Here is a 17,733-nt window from a genome sequence, read left to right as displayed (position 1 = left end):
GATGTACACTAGAGAACTCAGTTATTAAAAATGACAAATATAGATTAGATTTCTAAAGAAAAACATAGTATATCTACGTGGTTACTAAAATAGTTCATCAGGACCGTAATTGTTTAGTTTTAGTCTCCCTGCCTGGGGAAAAAGTAAAAGAAATCCAGACAAGAAGTTCAAACTAGGCTGATGCACTGCACTGGGGTACATGGGCCCAGGTCTCACTTCCAAGAAACGGAAGGGATGGGTGGCCTTACTGAGGCCAAAGGGCTAGTGACCAAAGGGAACAAAAGTCAAGCAAATTGCTGGGCTGGCCCAAGAGCAGGCTAGACAGAAATGTGGCCTCTTGTCCAAACCCCCATTACTTCCCCAGAAACAGAAAACACAGAACTCCAGGTCACCAAAACTGTGTTATCATACAATGCATCAGTATTTTTTCCCCCTATATCCATATCCATTCCTTTCTTTGTTCTCTCCTACTGTACTAAACATGCCTCCCCTCATAACTAAGACAATTTCTCCACTTGAGCTTCGGGTCCCATTGCTCTTGCAGAGATCTTATCCATTATCCTCTCTCTCATGTATTCAACACCCCGCTCCGTGGCAGCCAGCCTGGAAATCACTTAAACACAATCAAATTCCCCCACCTTAGGAAAAAAAAAAAAAAAATCCCTCCCTCAAACCCTTTCCCTGTCCAGCTATCGAAGCTAACATCTTAAGAAATGACTACATTTCACAACGTCCCGTTCACTCTTCAGGTGGGGTACCCACCTCCATCCTGCACACAGCTCTTCAAAAGGTCACCTGTAAACCTCCATGCCTGTAAGCCTCATGGATAATCATAGTGCTCATTTTCCACGACCACTCTCTCCTTTTTAAAGCACTTTCTTCCTTTGTCTTCTTGCCTTACCACTGTCTAGTCTTCTTTCTTACACTCACCACTCCATACATGCTTGTCTTCCTCTTCCTGGCTTTTACATTTTGGAGTTCTCATGGTCAATTTTAGATTCCCTTCTCTTCTTGCTCCACACACAGTCATCCTCACCTGTGGTTTCATTTACCTTCTGTATGCAGACTACCTCTAAATTTACATATACCCAACCCCAACTCTTCTGAACTTCAGACCAAATATCCAACTATACGTCTACATCTATTTTTTAACTTCATACCAACAGTTATTTTTTTTTAAAGATTTTATGTATTCATTTGACAGAGAGAAAGCACAAGCAGAGAGGACAGCAGGCAGGAGAAGGAGAAGGAGAAGCAGGCTCCCTGATGAGCAGGATCATGACCTGAGCTGAAGGCAGACGCCTAACCAACTGAGCCACCCAGGCGTCCTTTCATAACAACAGTTCTTAAACTGTGGTATACATTCCACCCATTCAGCAGCTTCTTAAAAATGCAAATGACTAAATCCTACCTTGCACTTAAAATACTCAATATCCGAAACTAAAATCATAAAAATCTCTCCTAGCCCCATCATCCATGCCCCACCAAATTGGGTCTCCATTCATCCAGATGCCTAGGCCAGAAACCTAAAAAAAATCCATTGTTCTCTCTCAATGACCTTCTATTTACTCCATTAAGTTTCTGTCAATTTTACTTCCTAAATATCACTCAAATCTATCTACATTTTTTTTTTGAGAGAGAGAGAGAGAGAGAGAGAGAGCATGCATGTGCATGCACATGTGAGTGGGGCAAGGGGAGGGGGAGAGGGAGAGAGAGAATCTTAAGCAGGCTCCACGCTCAGTGCAGAGCCAATGCAGGACTCAATCTCATGACCTGAGCTAAAATCAAGAGTCAGATGCTTAACTGACTGAGCTACCCAGGCACCCCATCAAATTTACTTATAGTGGCATTCCATACCTGCTCAAGCTAGCATCACTTCTTGTCTGGTTTACTGTGATGGCCTCTTAACTGAGCTCTCCTACCTATTCTTGCCTTCTCTAATTCTATCCTCTATGCTGCTCCAAGAGTGATGTTTTTTTAAAAGCAAACACTATTATTTCTATTACTAAATAATAGCTAAAATTTGAGTGGTTACTTTGAACCAGGCATCATCTCTATTAATTCTTTTAACTTTTTTTTTAAGTAGGCTACACAGGGCTTGAACTCACAACCCTGAGATCAAGATTTGAGCTGAGATCAAGAGTCGGACAGTCAACCAACTGAGCCACTCAGGCGCCCCAACTATTAATCCTAACAATCTTATTTTATGGTAAGTTCTATCATATTTTCATTTTATAGATTCGGAAACTGGGGAAAGGGGAGATTGAATCTCAATGTCATATAGTTTGGTATGTGGCCAACCTGGGATTTTAGTACAGTTGGTCTCATTCCAGAGCCTGTGTTCTTAATCTCTTTGCCATGCCAGAATCTCTGACAAAACCGCAGAGTGAGACAGAGTCCTGAAAGGTCCTGCGAGTAGTAAATTTGGAAAATACAGACTTAGAAGGGATTTTTGATGAATAAATTCATAACTAACAGGTAAAACTTAGATTATTTAAAGTTAGTCAAAGAAGATAACTGTGACTTCTACTTATTATCACTTGTTATGGTGCCCCTCTCTCTCAGAAATAAAACACTAGGTTAATTGTATAGAAGTACAACCCCAAAGTCAATTCTTACATATCGCTCAATTTGGAAAGTGGGTCTCTTACCTTTTTTTTTTTTTTTTAGATTTTATTTTTTAAGTAATCTCTACACCCCAATGTGGGACTCAAACTCACAGCCTCGAGGATCAAAAGTTGCATGCTCTACCAACTGAGCCAGCCAGGCACCCCAGGTCTCTTATTTTTTGATACTCTTTGCACATAAAATATTCTTAGTTGAACCTCAGATCACAAATTTACTAATTCATGTCTTAGACAAAGCGGCCATAGCAAAACGTCTACTCCTTTGTAAGAGTCTCATAGTGATATTATGGTTTTCAGTTTCCTGTAACTGTCTCCTAGCTTGGTTCTTATTGCTGCCTTTCCTTCCTGATACTGCTGTCGAAAACGTCTGCTTACAGCACTGCTTATAACACATCTGCCGACTAACCCAGTGACTCACTCTCCAGTGCTGACTTCTTCAACTCTGAACTCTTCAGCCTGGCCTTTCCTCATGTGACTTGGCCCTACTCATCATATTAACTCTTAGTATTTCTCAGAAAAAGCATCCTCCTGCTCCAGTCAACTCCATCATCTTCTGCCTTCTTTAGTCAGTGGTTCCCTGGCCTGTGATGATATCAATACCACAGACTCTACCGCCCTCCCTCACACCATCTAAATTCTGGAGCAGGGGCGCCTGGGTGGCACAGCGGTTAAGCGTCTGCCTTCGGCTCAGGGCATGATCCCGGCGTTCTGGGATCGAGCCCCACATCAGGCTCCTCCGCTATGAGCCTGCTTCTTCCTCTCCCACTCCCCCTGCTTGTGTTCCCTCTCTCGCTGGCTGTCTCTATCTCTGTCGAATAAATAAATAAAATCTTTAAAAAAAAAAAAATTCTGGAGCAGCTCAGGAATGGGGTCAGGAACCAACAAAATTTGAAAAGCTTTCCAAATGAATCTGACATCAGTTCCATGCTGGTCTGGCTGACAACATCTGCCAATTTTACAAACTCAGTCCTTGTGGGGTACTCATGACTTTTCCCCATCTCATATGTTCTTCCAAGTAACCTCCATTTACTCACCTACATCCCTCTCTTCTGTAAAAAATCTCCATTTTCTCAGCCCACTCTTTCCTTTCTACTCCAGGCTAGTGTGGCATTCCTAGTTTGAAGAATGGTTTCCTATTTGTCCTAATTAGGACATTAACTTTTTTAAAAAAAATATTTTATTTATTTGAGAGAGAGAGAGAGAGAGAGAAAAAAAAAAAGCACAAGCCGGGAGGAGATGCAGAGGGAGAGGGGGAAGCAGATTTCCTGCTTAGCAGGGAGCCCGATGCAGGGCTCGATCCCAGGACCCTGGAATCATGACCTGAGCCAAAGGCAGATGTTTAAACGCTTAACCGACTGAGCCACCCAGGCTCCTCAGGACATTAACTTTTTAAGAACTGAGACCATCTCAGAGCTGTTTGACTCCACTACTTCTTAGCTACATAATCTCTCTGTGCTTCAATTTCTTTACCTGTGAAATGGAAATATTACCATAATCTCAGAGAGTAGTTGAAAGGATTGAAATGATCAGTACATAAGGAGCAGTTAGTACAGTGCCTAGTACACAGGAGGTATTCAATACACATTGGCCATTACCAATATTATGCATGCAGAAAAGTCTGAGTGCAGATATATCCTGGTGTGAATAACTAGGCTGGATAAGGTGCTGAAGTGGGAATGGAAAAGGGTCAAATACGAATGGTACTAGGATGGAAGATGTAATGCATGGTGACTGACCAGACTGACAGAAGGGAGAAGAAAAAAAGTTAAGGATGCCTCTAAAATATCTGAAGGGTGATAACGTGTAGTAAAATTTCTCTACTTAAAAAGGTTAAGAGGGGCACCTGGGTGGCTCAGTTGGTTAAGCATCCAATCTCAGCTCAGGTCTTGATCTTAGGGTCATCAGTTCAAGCCCCCACATTTGGCTCCGTGCTGGGTGTGGAGCCCACTTAAAAAAAAAAAAAAAAAAAAAGGCGGCGGCAGCTTGGGGCACCTGGGTAGCTCAGTCAGTTAAGCGTCTGCCTTCAGCTCAGGTCATGATCTCGGGGTCCTGGGATTGAGCCCCACGTTGGGCTCCCTGCTCACAGGGAAACTGCTTCTCCCTCTCCTCCCTGCTCATGCTCTCTCTCGCTCTCTTCTCTCTCAAATAAATAAAATCTTTTTTTTTTAAAAAAAAGGGCTAGGGGCGCCTGGGTGGCACAGCGGTTTAGCGTCTGCCTTTGGCTCAGGGAGTGATCCCAGCGTTATGGGATCGAGCCCCACGTCAGGCTCCTCCACCATGAGCCTGCTTCTTCCTCTCCCACTCCCCCTGCTTGTGTTCCCTCTCTCACTGGCTCTCTATCTCTGTCTAATAAATAAATAAAATCTTTAAAAAAAAAAAAAAAGGGCTAAATGGATATAGTTTTCCTAACCTTCAAAGTTTGATAAGATCATTTCTTCTATTCTCCCATATAACTCAAGGTCCACCTCACAATAAAGAATAATAGCTGAATCAATTAAAGTTGAACCTCTTGACTACAGTGTTTTTTTGTTTATATTAGTCCCACAAAATTAAGATGGCTCTAGAATATATTTTCATATGGGCATATTGTACAAGGTTATTTAAATATCATTTTGGGAAATCATTTTATTTTTTTATTTATTTTTTTCAGGGGGGGTTGTGAGCAAGTGGTGGGGGTTAGGCAAAGGGAGAGAGAGAGAATCTTAAGCAGGCTCTAAGCTCAGTGCAGAGTCCAATATGGGGCTCGATCTCATTACCCCGAAATCATGACCTGAGCCAAAATCAAGAGTCAACCAACTGAGTCACCCAGGTGCACCAAGTGCAAGGTTATTTAAAACAAAACGAAACAAAACACCCTAGAAACAAATCTAAATGCCTGCCAAGAGTGTCTGATTAGTAAATTATGGCACAATTATAAATTGTAATACTATGAAACTGTAAAAAATGTTGAGGGAAGTCTCCATAGATATGCTATTTGTTTTTGACTGGGGGGAGGGGAGCAGGTAAAAAAACAGTGTACAAAGAAAGGGGGCAAATAATATACATTTTGCTTGTACATACATAAATTCTGGAAAGATACATAAAAAGCTAATAAAACCTGGAGACAGCACCTGGGTAGATGGGAGAATATAAATAGGAAGACAACTTTTCACTGGATATTAATTAATTTATAAAAAAGTAGCCCTAAACTATTTCAGGGTTGGAGATACTGGGTATCTGAACTGACCTGAACTTCTTGAAATATTCAGAAAGAGAGATGAATGGAGTCACTGAAGGCTTTCTGTGATTATCTGCAGTGCCTTATGATATGACTCACTTCCTCATAAAGTTTCAAAACAGCTATGCTACTCAAGTTCCCGCATACTACATGCGGCAAATACAAACAAGTATAAGGGACACCTTTATAAAATTTTTTTTTAAAGTTTTAGTTTTAAGTAATGTCTACATCCTACGTGGGGCTTGAACTGACGACCCTGAGATCAAGAGTCACACACACACTTCTGATGAGGCAGCCGGGCGCCCTAAGGAGCAGCTATTTTAAAGTTAGTATAGAGAGGTAAACAGGCTCTGGCCACTGTGGTTTTTATTGTGAGAACTTTTTGGCACTTACAAATATTAAGGGGCACAATCACATGCGAGATATAAAATCTGTTCCCTTACTGCCTAGAAAATGCCTTATGAGTAAATACTTCTTACTCTATGGTCTGGAAAGATGTCAAATCAAAAAATGTAAAAGGACTTTACATCAAAGTTCAGCATTCTATTTTGCTTAAGGTTGAAGTCTTTAGTTATAAGCAAATGTGTTACAAATAGCTTGCCGAATGGAGAATTCAGAATAAAGCCATTAACTTAGCTGGACACCAGAAGATGAAAGAGTAGAGGGGGTGCTCTAAGAGCTGGTAGATCACAAAGGATTATTTCTATAAACTGATACAGGTTTCCAATGGAAAAGTAGAACTAGAACAACAGTAAACATGGTGCATTAGCACCAGGAGGCTTTAACTCCGCAATTTTGGGGTTGTAGAGAATAATTACATTATCCTCAGCACAGCTACCTGTTTTCAAGTTGATTTATTCCAGAATTAACTTAGTGATAAAGCCAGTTTCCAAACAACACTTTATCTGAAAGGCAGTCTTTCTGAAGCATGAGCAGACTTGCTCTGTACTGCTCTAGAGAACAAAACTATGGGTGAACACCACAACGAAGTGGAGGTTAGTTCAACATATAGAATCATGCAGCAACTGAATCTGCTAATGCATTGCAGCTAAATTCTGCTACAACACAAAGTAATATATTCAACTAAATCATCTCAAATGCACGAACATGATATCATGGCAGGCACAATGGGTATTGCGATATAGTAAGAAATATATATTTGGTTTTCACTCCAGTTCCTGGCACAAAAATCCTAAAACTCTCGGAATTTCCTGAGAGAGAGGAGAGAAATGTCATTTGTTGTTATTAATAACAAACCTGATTTTATGCTAATAAGGTAACCTTGGTGTCCCTAGAGAGCTACAGGAGGGGGTCTGGTTGCCGGAGTTGGACCATATAATTAGAGAGCTGGAACTTTCAGCTCTACTCCCTAACCTCCAGAAGGAAGAAGGGCTGGAGACTGAGTTAATCAATGGCCAATGATTTAATCATTCATGTCTACAGAATGGAACCTCCATAAAAACTCTAAACAATGGGGTTCAGAGAGCTTCCTAATTGGTGAATACCTTGAGGTACTGGGAAAGTGGCACACTCAGAGAAAACAGGGAAACTCTGCACCCCTCCAACTTACCCAGTCCAACCCTTCTATTTGACTGTTCTTGAATTGTACCCCTTATGATACACTGGTAATGTAAGTAAACTGTTTTCCTGAGTTCCGTGAGCCATTTTAGTAAATTACCTAACCTGAAGAGGGACTGTAGGAACTCCTGATTAATATATATTTTATGAAAACAGCATAAACTCACTGGAGAAAATTTAGAATTCAAAGAAATGAAATTTTATCGCCCACAGGAAACAACTGCATAAACCATTTAAAAACATGGCTTTCAGAAAGGATTTCCACCAAATGCTAAAAGCAGCAGGGGAGAAAAACTGGGCAATATAACTAAATTAATATTTAAGCTCTAGAGTTTTGTCTCTATATTTAGATTAAGGAAATGACATTTCACTCAAAGAAATAAGAGCATATTTGGGCTTAAGGTGGGGCTGGCTCAAGCATTGCAAATACCACAAATGTAATAAATACTTGTTTTTCCATAAGGAGTTCAGTAAGATTATTTTCAACTAGAAAAACAGGTTTTAGCTTTACCTGCTAGGGGAAATTTTTGAGCTGCTTATCAGAGGGCACGTTGTAGATTAATGAATGCTACAGAAAAAACAACAAAGAAATCAGGAGTGGAGGAACCACCAACCATCATATACAAAATAAAATAGAGCTCAGATTCAGGGATGGTAAGTATAAGCAACTAGCCTATTAATAAATGCAATTTGGGGGGCGCCTGGGTGGCTCAGTCGTTAAGCGTCTGCCTTTGGCTCAGGGCGTGATCCCAGCAGTCTGGGATCGAGCCCCACATCAGGCTCCTCAGCTGGGAGCCTGCTTCTTCCTCTCCCACTCCCCCTGCTTGTGTTCCCGCTCTCACTGGCTGTCAAATAAATAAATAAATAATTTAAAAAAATAAAAAATAAATGCAATTTGATAATATGCCAAAAGCCTTAAAATGTACATAAGATGTAGCAGGGGGAGTTAAAATGTTGGTATTTAGAATGGGATCAAACTTAAGTTATTAACTTCAAGTAGACTCTTACAAGTTGTTATATGTAAGCATCATGGTAATCACAAAACAAAAACCTACAGTAAATACACAAAAGATGAAGAGAAAGAAATATAAGCATAACACTAAAGAAAGTCATCAAACCACAAAGGAAGAAAGCAAGAGAAGAAAGGAACAGAAAGGAACTACAAAAATAGCAGGAAAACAATGAACACAATGGCAACTATATACCTATCATTAATTACTCTTAAACTAAATTCTCCAATCAAACAAACTAAATTCTCCAATCAAAAGACATAGAGTGGTGGGGTGCCTGGCTGGCTCCGTCAGTAGAGCATGTAACTTTTGATCTCAGGGTCATGAGTTCGAGCTCCACAATGGGTGTAGAGCTCACCTGAAAAAAAAAAAAAAAGGCACAGAGTAGCTGAATGGATTAAAAAAAAACAAGACCCAGCTATATGGTGCCTGTAAGAGACTCACTTCAAATGTAATAACATACACAGACTGAAAGTGAAGGCACAGAAAAAGACACTCCATGCAAATAGAAACCAAAGGAAAGCTGGGGTAACTATACTTGTATCAGACAAAATCAATTTTAATACAAAGACTATTAGAGACAAGTAAGGACATTACATAATGACAAAGGGGTAAATCCAATAAGAGGATATGACATTTGTAAATATTTATAGGAGTACCTAATATATAAAGCAAATATTAACAGACCTAAATGGAGAAACAGACAGCAATACCGTAACAGTAGGGGACTTCAATACCTCACTTACACCAATGGACAGATCATCCAGACAGAAAATCAGCATGAAACATCAGCCTTAAATGACATACCAGACCAGATGGACTTAACTGTATATACAGAATATTCCATACAAAAGCAACAGAATAAACATTCTTCCCAAGTGCACATAGAACATTCTCTAGAACAGATCATATGTTGACCACAAAACAAGTCTTAATAAATTTAGGAGGACTGAAATCATATCAAGCATCTCTTCCAACCACAGCAATACAAAACTAGAAATCAATTACATAAAGAAAACTGGAAAATTCACAAATATGTAGAGATTAAATATACTACTGAACAAGTGGATTAAAGAAAAAACAAAATTTTTTAAAGACAGTATTCTCCCACTTTTATTTTAATTAATTAATTAAACTTAATTTTTATTTTTTAAAGTAGGCTCCATACCGAACATGGGGCTTGAACTCAGGACCCTGAGATCAAGTTGCACACTCTACAAACTGAGCCAGCTAGGTGCCCCAGAAAAAAATTTTATAAAATCAAAAACTATCCCAAAGCAAACAAAAATGGAAATATAACACCCAAATTTATGGGATGCAGCAAAAGAAGTTCTAAGAGGGAAGTTTACAGTGATAAATGCCTACCTCAAGAAATAAGAAAAGTTTCAAACAATATAATTTTACACCTCAAAAACTAGAAGAAAAAAAAGAACAAATGAAGCCCAGGTCAGTAGATGTAAGGAAATAACAAAGACTAAAGTAGAAATAAATGATGCAGAAGTTAAAAAGATAACAGAAAGATTGATACAACTGAGATTTCAGAGCTGATTCTCTGAAAAGAAAAAAAAAAACTGACAAACAAACCTTTAGTCAGACTAACCAAAAAAAGAGGGACAGGACTCAACTAAAATCAGAAATGAGAGATGTTACAACTGATACTACAGAAATACAAAGATCATTCATACAGACTAGTACGAATAATCAAACACCAACATACTGGACAACCTAGAAGAAATGAATAAACTCCTAGAAACTTACAGCCTACCAAGACCGCATCGTAAAACAGAAAATCTGAACAGACTGATAACTATTAAGGAGACTGAATCAGTAATCAAAAACCTCCCAGCAAACAAAAGTCCAGGACCAGAGGGCTTCACTGGTGAGTTCTACCAAACATTTAAAAAAGAATTAATACCAATACTTTTCAAACTCATCCAAAACTAGGAGTTAATACTACTAAACTCATTTTATGAAGCAAGCATTACCCTGATATGAAAACCAGCAAGGACGCCACAAGAAAAAAAGTTACAGGCTAATGTCCCTTATGAACACAGATGCAAAAATCCTCAACAAAATATTAGCAAATGGAATTCAACAATTCATTAAAAAGATCAAACATCATGATCAAGTGGGATTTACTCTAGGGATGTAAGGTGGCTCGACATCCAAAAATCATACAATGTGATATACTATATTAACAAAATTAAGGATAAAAATCATATGATCATATGATCATTTCAATAGATACAGGAAAAGCATTTGACAAAACTAAGCATCCATTTATGACAAAAACTCTCAACAAAGTGGAAATGTCCCTCAACATAATAAAGCCTACAGCTAACACCATACTTAACTATGAAACCTGAGAGCCTTTCCTCTAAAATCAGCAACACAACAAGGATGTTCACCACTTTTACTCAACACGGCATTGGAAATCCTAGCCACAGCAATTACGTGAGAAAAAGAAATACAAGGCAACCAAATTTAAAAGAAAGAAGTAAAAGTGTCATTATATACAGACATATACAGAAGACCCTAAAGATGCCATCAAAAAAGATGTTAGAACCAATAAACAAATTCAGTAATATTGCAAGATACAAAATCAATACACAAATCTGTTGTGTTTCTATACACTAATAACAAACTAGCAAAATATGAAATTAAGAAAATAATACCATTTATAATTGCATCAAAAAGAATAAAATACCTAGGAATAAATTTAACCAAGGAAGTGAAAAACCTGTATGTTGAAACCATAAGACATTAGGGGTGCCTGGGTGGCTCAGTCAGTTAAGCGTCTGCCTTCAGCTCAGATCATAATCCCAGCGTCCTGGGATCAAGCCCCGCATCAGGCTCTACACTTAGTGAGAAGCCTGCTTCTCCCTCTCCCTCTGCCTGCTGTGGTCTCTCTCTCTGTCAAATCAATAAATAAAATCTTAAAAAAAAAAAAAAACTATAAGACATTAATGAATGAACTCATAGAAGACACAAATAAAAAGATATTCCATGCTCATGTACTGGAATAATTAATATTGTTAAAATGCCCATACTACTCAAAGCAATCTATAGTTCAATGCAATCCCTACCAAAATTCCAACAGCATTTTTCAAAGAAATCTAACAAACAATCCTAAAATTTGCATAAAACCACAAAAGACCCAAAATAGCCAAAACAATCTTGAGAAAGAAGAAAAAAAAAGCTGAAGGCATCACACTCCCTGATTTCAAACTCTATTACAAAGCTACAGTAATTAAAATATGTTATTGCCTTCAAAACATATACATAATTGGGGCACCTGGGTGGCTCAGTCACTGGGTTAAGTGTCTGCCTTCAGCTCAAGTCATGATCCCAGGGTTCTGGGATCGAGCCCCCCTTTCTGGCTCCCTGCTCAGTGGGGAGCCTGCTTTTCCCCCTACCCCCTGCTCTTGCTCTCAGAAATGAATTCAGGCATATATGATCAATTAATTTACAACGAAGGAGTCAGAAATACAAATGAGAAAGGACAATCTCTTCAATAAATGGTATTAGAAAACTGGACAGCCACACGCAAAAGAATGAAACTGGATCACTATCTTAAGCCATACACAAAAATTATCTCAGAATGGATCAAAGATTTTAATGTAAGACCAGAAACCACAAAACTCCTAAAAGAAAATACAGGCAAGTATTTTTTGTCAATGACCTTTTGAAACGGACACCAAGAGTGAAACCAACAAAAGCAAAAATAAACAAGTGGGACTATATAAAACTAAAAGACTTCTTTTGTTTTTTTAAGATTTTATTTATTTATTTGACACAGAGAGACAGCACAAGCAGGGGGAGTGGCAGGCAGAGGGAGAGGGAGAAGCAGGCTCCCTGCTGAGCAGGGAGCCCCATGTGGGGCTCGATCCTAGGACCCCGAGATCATGACCTGAGCTGAAGGCAGACACTTAACCAACTAAGCCACCCAAGCGCCCCAAACTAAAAGACTTCTGCACAGCAAAGAAAACAATCAACAAAATAAAAAGGGAACCTACTGAATACAAGAAGATATTTGCTATTTGTTCTTTAAAAAAAGGGGGGGAGTGCCTGGGTGGTACAGTCAGTTAAGCATGCAACTCTTGGTTTCAGCTCAGGTCGTGATCTCAGGGTCATGAGAACAAGCCCTACGTCAGGTTTCATACTCAGCACAGAGTCTGCTTAAGAATCTCTCTCCCTTTTTCTCTGTCCCTTCCCACTGAGCACGTGCACGTGCTCTCTCTCTAAAATAAGTAAATCTTTTTAAAAAATTTGCAAATCATATATAAGGTGTTAATATCCAAAATATACAAAGAACCCATACAACTCAATAGCAAAAAACAAACAATCTGATTTAAAAACCATCAGAAGACTTGAATAAGCATTTTCTCAAAGAAGACACAGATGGCCAACAGGTCAAAATCACTAATCATCTGGAAATGCAAACAAAACCATAATATGATATCATCTCATACCTGTTAGAAAGTGTATTACCCAAAAGACAAGAAGTAAGAGTTGGTGAGGATGTAGAGAAAAAGAACCCTTGTGCACTGTTGGTAGGGATGGAAATTGGTACAGCCACTATGAAAGACAATATGTAGGTTCCTCAAAAAATTTAAACAAGAACTACCATTATATGATCCAGCAATTCCACTTTTGGGTTTTTCCCAAAGAAAATGAAAACATTAATTCAAAAAGATATATTCATGCCCATGTTCAATGCAGCACTATTTACAATAGCTAAGAAATGGAAACAATCTTAGTGTCCATCAATGAATGAACGGATAAAGAACTTGTGGTGTATATATATATACAACAGAATATTATTCAGACATAAAAAACAATGAAATTTTGCCATTTGTGACAACATGGATGGATGTGAAATAAGCAAGACAAAGAAAGACAAATACTATATTATCTTACTTATATGAGGAATCTAACAAAACAAAACAAGCTCATAGACACAAAGAAACTACTGGTGGTTGCCAGAGGGAGATGAAGGGTGGGAGAAAGTGAAGTGGAAGGAAAAGGTAAAAAACAATTTAATTAATTTAAAAATGTGCATACAAAGGATGTTTGCTCAATTATTATTTGTAATAGCAAAAAATACATCAGCACCCTAAGAATCCAATGAAAGGAAATAATTTCAACACTGGTACATCCTGGGGCGCCTAGGTGGCTCAGTCAGTTAACTGTCCAACTCTTGATTTCAGCTCAGGTCATGATGTCATGGTCATGAGATCAAGCCCTGTGCCAGGCTCTGCACTCAGCAGGGAGTCTGCTTGAGATTCTCTATCACTCTCCCTCTGCCCCTCCCCAACTTGCATGCACATGCTCACTCTCTAAAATAAATAAATTTAAAAAAATCTTCTTTAAAAAAATAAACACTGGTGTATCCCCAAAATGTATTATTAGTCAGTTACTATTTTTAAGATAAATATATACTGATATGTTTATAATACAGTAGTGAAAAAAACCACACATAAAGTGATCCCATTTTCATAAGTGTATTTGAGATTAATTGTGCCAGGTTTCACCCTCCTGTTAATGTCATACTTCCATTCTTAGTGAAATTATTATGGCATAAGACAGAACTGGCTTAAATGTTGGTTATTAGTTCCCCTCAAGTTATTTGTGTCCTGAAAATATGATGTCTCACCTAACAGCCACCAAGTCTAGGGGCACCTGCATGGCTCAGTCAGTTGAGCCTTCAACTCTTGGTTTCGGCTCAGGTCATGATCCCATGGGTTGTGAGATCGAGCCCCAAGTCAGCTCTGTGTTCAGTGGGGAGTGTGCTTGAGATTCTCTCCCCTTTCCTTCTCCCTCTGCCCCTCCCCCTACTAGTGCACACGTGCCTGTGCACTCCCTCTCCCTCTAAAATAAATCTTTAAAAAAAACAGCCACCAAGTCTACCAGCTATATTCACAATGCAGGATCCTTCTTCCTGCTGTCATTCTCACTTTACCATCAACACTGCCCATAAAGCCACACTGAGAAACTTCCCAACTGCCTATGCTCTCGAGAACGCCAATGCCCAAGCCAAAAGGCCCAAAGCTTCCAAATCATAGGAAAGAACGGCTTCCTTCCTTCATTCAGAAGTTCCCAAAGCTGCCAACAGATGCAAACAGATGCTAGAGAAAGGGTGAAGGAGGGGTTTGCACTAGCATCCTTGATGGTCCAGTTCGACCAGCCGAAAGTGCACTGTTACACATATATTTGCCAAGAAAAAGATCTGAAAGCTTTTGCACCAAGTTGTCATTTCTTATCTGTGATTTTAAAATTTTTCTTCAATGACCAGTTTGTTTTTGAGGCAAAAAAATTTTTTTAAGTTAAAAAAAGAAATATTTAAGTAGGAAATATATTATTGAGAACCATTTCCTTAATAAGCAAACTGTAAGAAAAATTTCTGACAAATATTCAGTTATCTGTCCTCTAACTCTGCCCCCAATGCCAAGGCTCCTCCTGTCCCATCATTACTTACATTCCTGAAGACATTCTGTGTCTGTGCAGTAGGACTGGGACTGCCTCAACTACAATGAAAAAGAAGAAAGGAAAGTTAGCCATTGGACTTAACCAAAAATGGATACTCATCATTAGAAAAATCATATTTTATTTTTTAATGAATGCTACCATAGTCGATATACTGTACCTTCAGAATCAGATACAAACACAGACTACATTGAGGAGTAGTCCAGTTTGGGGGGACTTTTTTTCTACTCAAAATAATTTTCAAATATACTGTGATCTAGTCTACTTCATTCATCTACATTAAGGAATTAAAAAAAAAAAAAAAAACCACCACCTGTGACAGAAACTCCTGAAGCATGTTATTAGACTTCCCAAAGGAAAAGCCCTAAACTGTAGAGGAGGACTGCTAGAAAGAGTAAACTTTGTGAATGAGATTTTTTTCTCATTGAAAACTAGAAGCAGGTAGCAAAAAAACAGACTCTATTTGTAGAAAATGCATCTTTGAAAGGGAGCACCATATTTCCCCCTTTTGCTTATAGCTGCATAAACAGTGGCTGGATAAACACGAAACTAAAAATGGATATTACGGGGGTTGAGAGAGGATGGAGGAGTAGACTCTGACAGAGATGAAAGCTAAAGTTTTCAATGTCTATCTTTTCAAACAATTTAATTTTGGAACTCCGTGATCATCAATTTTAAAAAGAAAATTCAAAAAGAAAAAACCTATCGTAAACATACATCATCATCCTTTTACGTTCACCGTATGCTCAGGTACTTTAGGATGGTTAGAAATGATAATATGATAAATCTTAAAATAAAGATGACTATATAGTAAAGAGAATGAGGAGCACGCAACTTTTCAAATCAGCCTTGTTACTTTATAATGACACCCTCTCTCCATTACAGCAATAACTCATGACTTTCAGTTGCTTGGGAAAGCAACAACAGAGCAGTTGTGCTTAGATGGTTAAGTATGAGCTCCGCAGAAAGATCGGGACTTCAAGTCTGGATCTGCAACCTTCTAGAGTTTCAAAGCCTTGGGCAAGGTCTTTAACACTTCGAAGCTTTAGTTTCCTCACCTGGTAAAACGGGTATAATATTACCTATATTTGAGTACTTGTGAGGATTAAAATAGATAATGCATGTGAAATGTATTAACAAACCAAAGAATGTTAGCTGTTATTACTACTGTGCCACACCAACTACAACCTCATCTAAACAAATACTGCAATTAACAACTAAACATATCATTTTGTAAATTGTTCTTTAAGATGAACGGACTTGCTTCGGTGTGTACTTCTAAAAGTCATCCTATTTGAATTAAAATGGGAAAACAGATCTTAATGCAAAAATATGCAAAGGGATTAATCAAAAAACTCTTTTAAAATTATACATTCTATGGCCATTATCAAAAAGACAAAAGACAACAAGTGCTGGTGAGGAAAGGGAACCCTGGTGCCCTGGGAATGTAAATTGGTATAGCCACTATGGAGAACAGTATGGAAATTTCTCAAAAAATTGAAAATAGAATCACCACATGATTCAGCAATTCCACTTCTGGGTATTTATCTGAAGAAAAGGAAATTACTAATTTGAAAATACATGCACCCTCTACCTCACTGCAGAATTATTTACAATAGTCAAGATAGGGAAACAATCTAAATGTCCATTGATGTATGAATGGGTAAGGAAAATGTGGCAAATATATATATACAACGGAATATTATTCAACCATATAAAAAAAATGAAATCTTGCCATTTGCAACATGGATGGACCTTGAAGACATTAGGCTAAGTGAAGGAAGTCACAAAGAAAAAGATAAATACTGTATGATCTCACTTATGTGTGGAGTCTAAAAACAAAAAGCAAGCAGAGCTTACGAATATAGAGAATAGATTCAATTTACTTTGCTCAGATCCATCAGAGGAATCACTATGCGTGGCAGCTCTAGCCCGATGAAATGTATTCCTTAAGTAATAAGACTTGAATGTTAAAATGATTCCTTGGTCCATGGGCTGCGGAATGGATGTTGTGTTAGCAGGCATGAAAACAACATTCATCTTGTTGTAGCTCACCATCACAGCTCTTGAGTAACCAGGTATATTGCCCATGAGCAGTAATATTTTGAAAGGAATCTTTTTTTTCTGAGCAATAAGTCTCAGCAGCGGGTTTAAAATATTCAGTAAACCATGTTGTAAACAGATGTGCTGTCATGCAGGCTTTGTTGTTCCATTTATAGGGCACCAGCAGAAGAGAATTAGGATAATCTGTAAGAACCCTAGAATTTGGGGAACAGTAAATGAGCACTGGCTTCAACTTAAGTCACCACCTACATTAGCCTCCAATAAGACAGTCAACTTGTCCTTTGAAGCCAGGCATTGAAGCAAATTCACACTAAAGTGAAAATAACCATAGGTATAGTTATTAAATAGTCTCTAAGACCAACATAGCCAATGTTTTCCTTCTGCAGTAATAGAGATCTCTCTTGGGGCGCCTGGCTGGCTTAGTCCATACAGCAAGTAACTCTTGATCATGGGGTCATGAGTTCGAGTCCCACATTGGGTGCAGAGATCACTCAAAAAAAAAAAAGTACCATGGGAAGAAAGAGTAGGCTTCCCTTTGGGACTATGATAAAAGATGGTAATGTACAATTTGTCCTGCTATATAAGTTTCCAGAAAATTAATTAGTTCACATATAATTGGTAAAAAGAGAAATTATGTCAGATTAATGTGGAAGCTGTGTTGGTTCTTAAGTGATTTTTCCTAGGTAAAGGCAGCCAGCCAGAAGAGTGGGAGTCAAATGATTTTCAGCAGGAAAGGATAAACCCTTTGGCT

At 38.4% G+C, this 17,733-nt stretch overlaps 1 protein-coding gene across 4 annotated transcripts in view; it reads right to left on the bottom strand.

Annotated features, from left to right (window-relative positions):
- Positions 1-17,733, bottom strand: part of SMIM14 (small integral membrane protein 14) — an 81,730-nt gene that overhangs the window by 6,352 nt on the left and 57,645 nt on the right. For all 4 annotated transcript variants that reach the window (XM_087864197.1, XM_087864200.1, XM_087864199.1 and 1 more), the window contains one exon: positions 14,911-14,959. In XM_087864197.1, coding sequence (XP_087720323.1) covers positions 14,911-14,959 — 49 coding nt within the window. The remainder of the gene's footprint in view (positions 1-14,910; positions 14,960-17,733) is intronic.

The sequence above is a fragment of the Ursus americanus genome, chromosome 8 (genome assembly GCF_024610735.1).
Source record: "Ursus americanus isolate L20-20 chromosome 8, mUrsAme1.1.p, whole genome shotgun sequence".
Taxonomy (NCBI): Eukaryota; Metazoa; Chordata; class Mammalia; order Carnivora; family Ursidae; genus Ursus; species Ursus americanus.
This window is presented reverse-complemented; position numbering and strand designations above follow the sequence as displayed.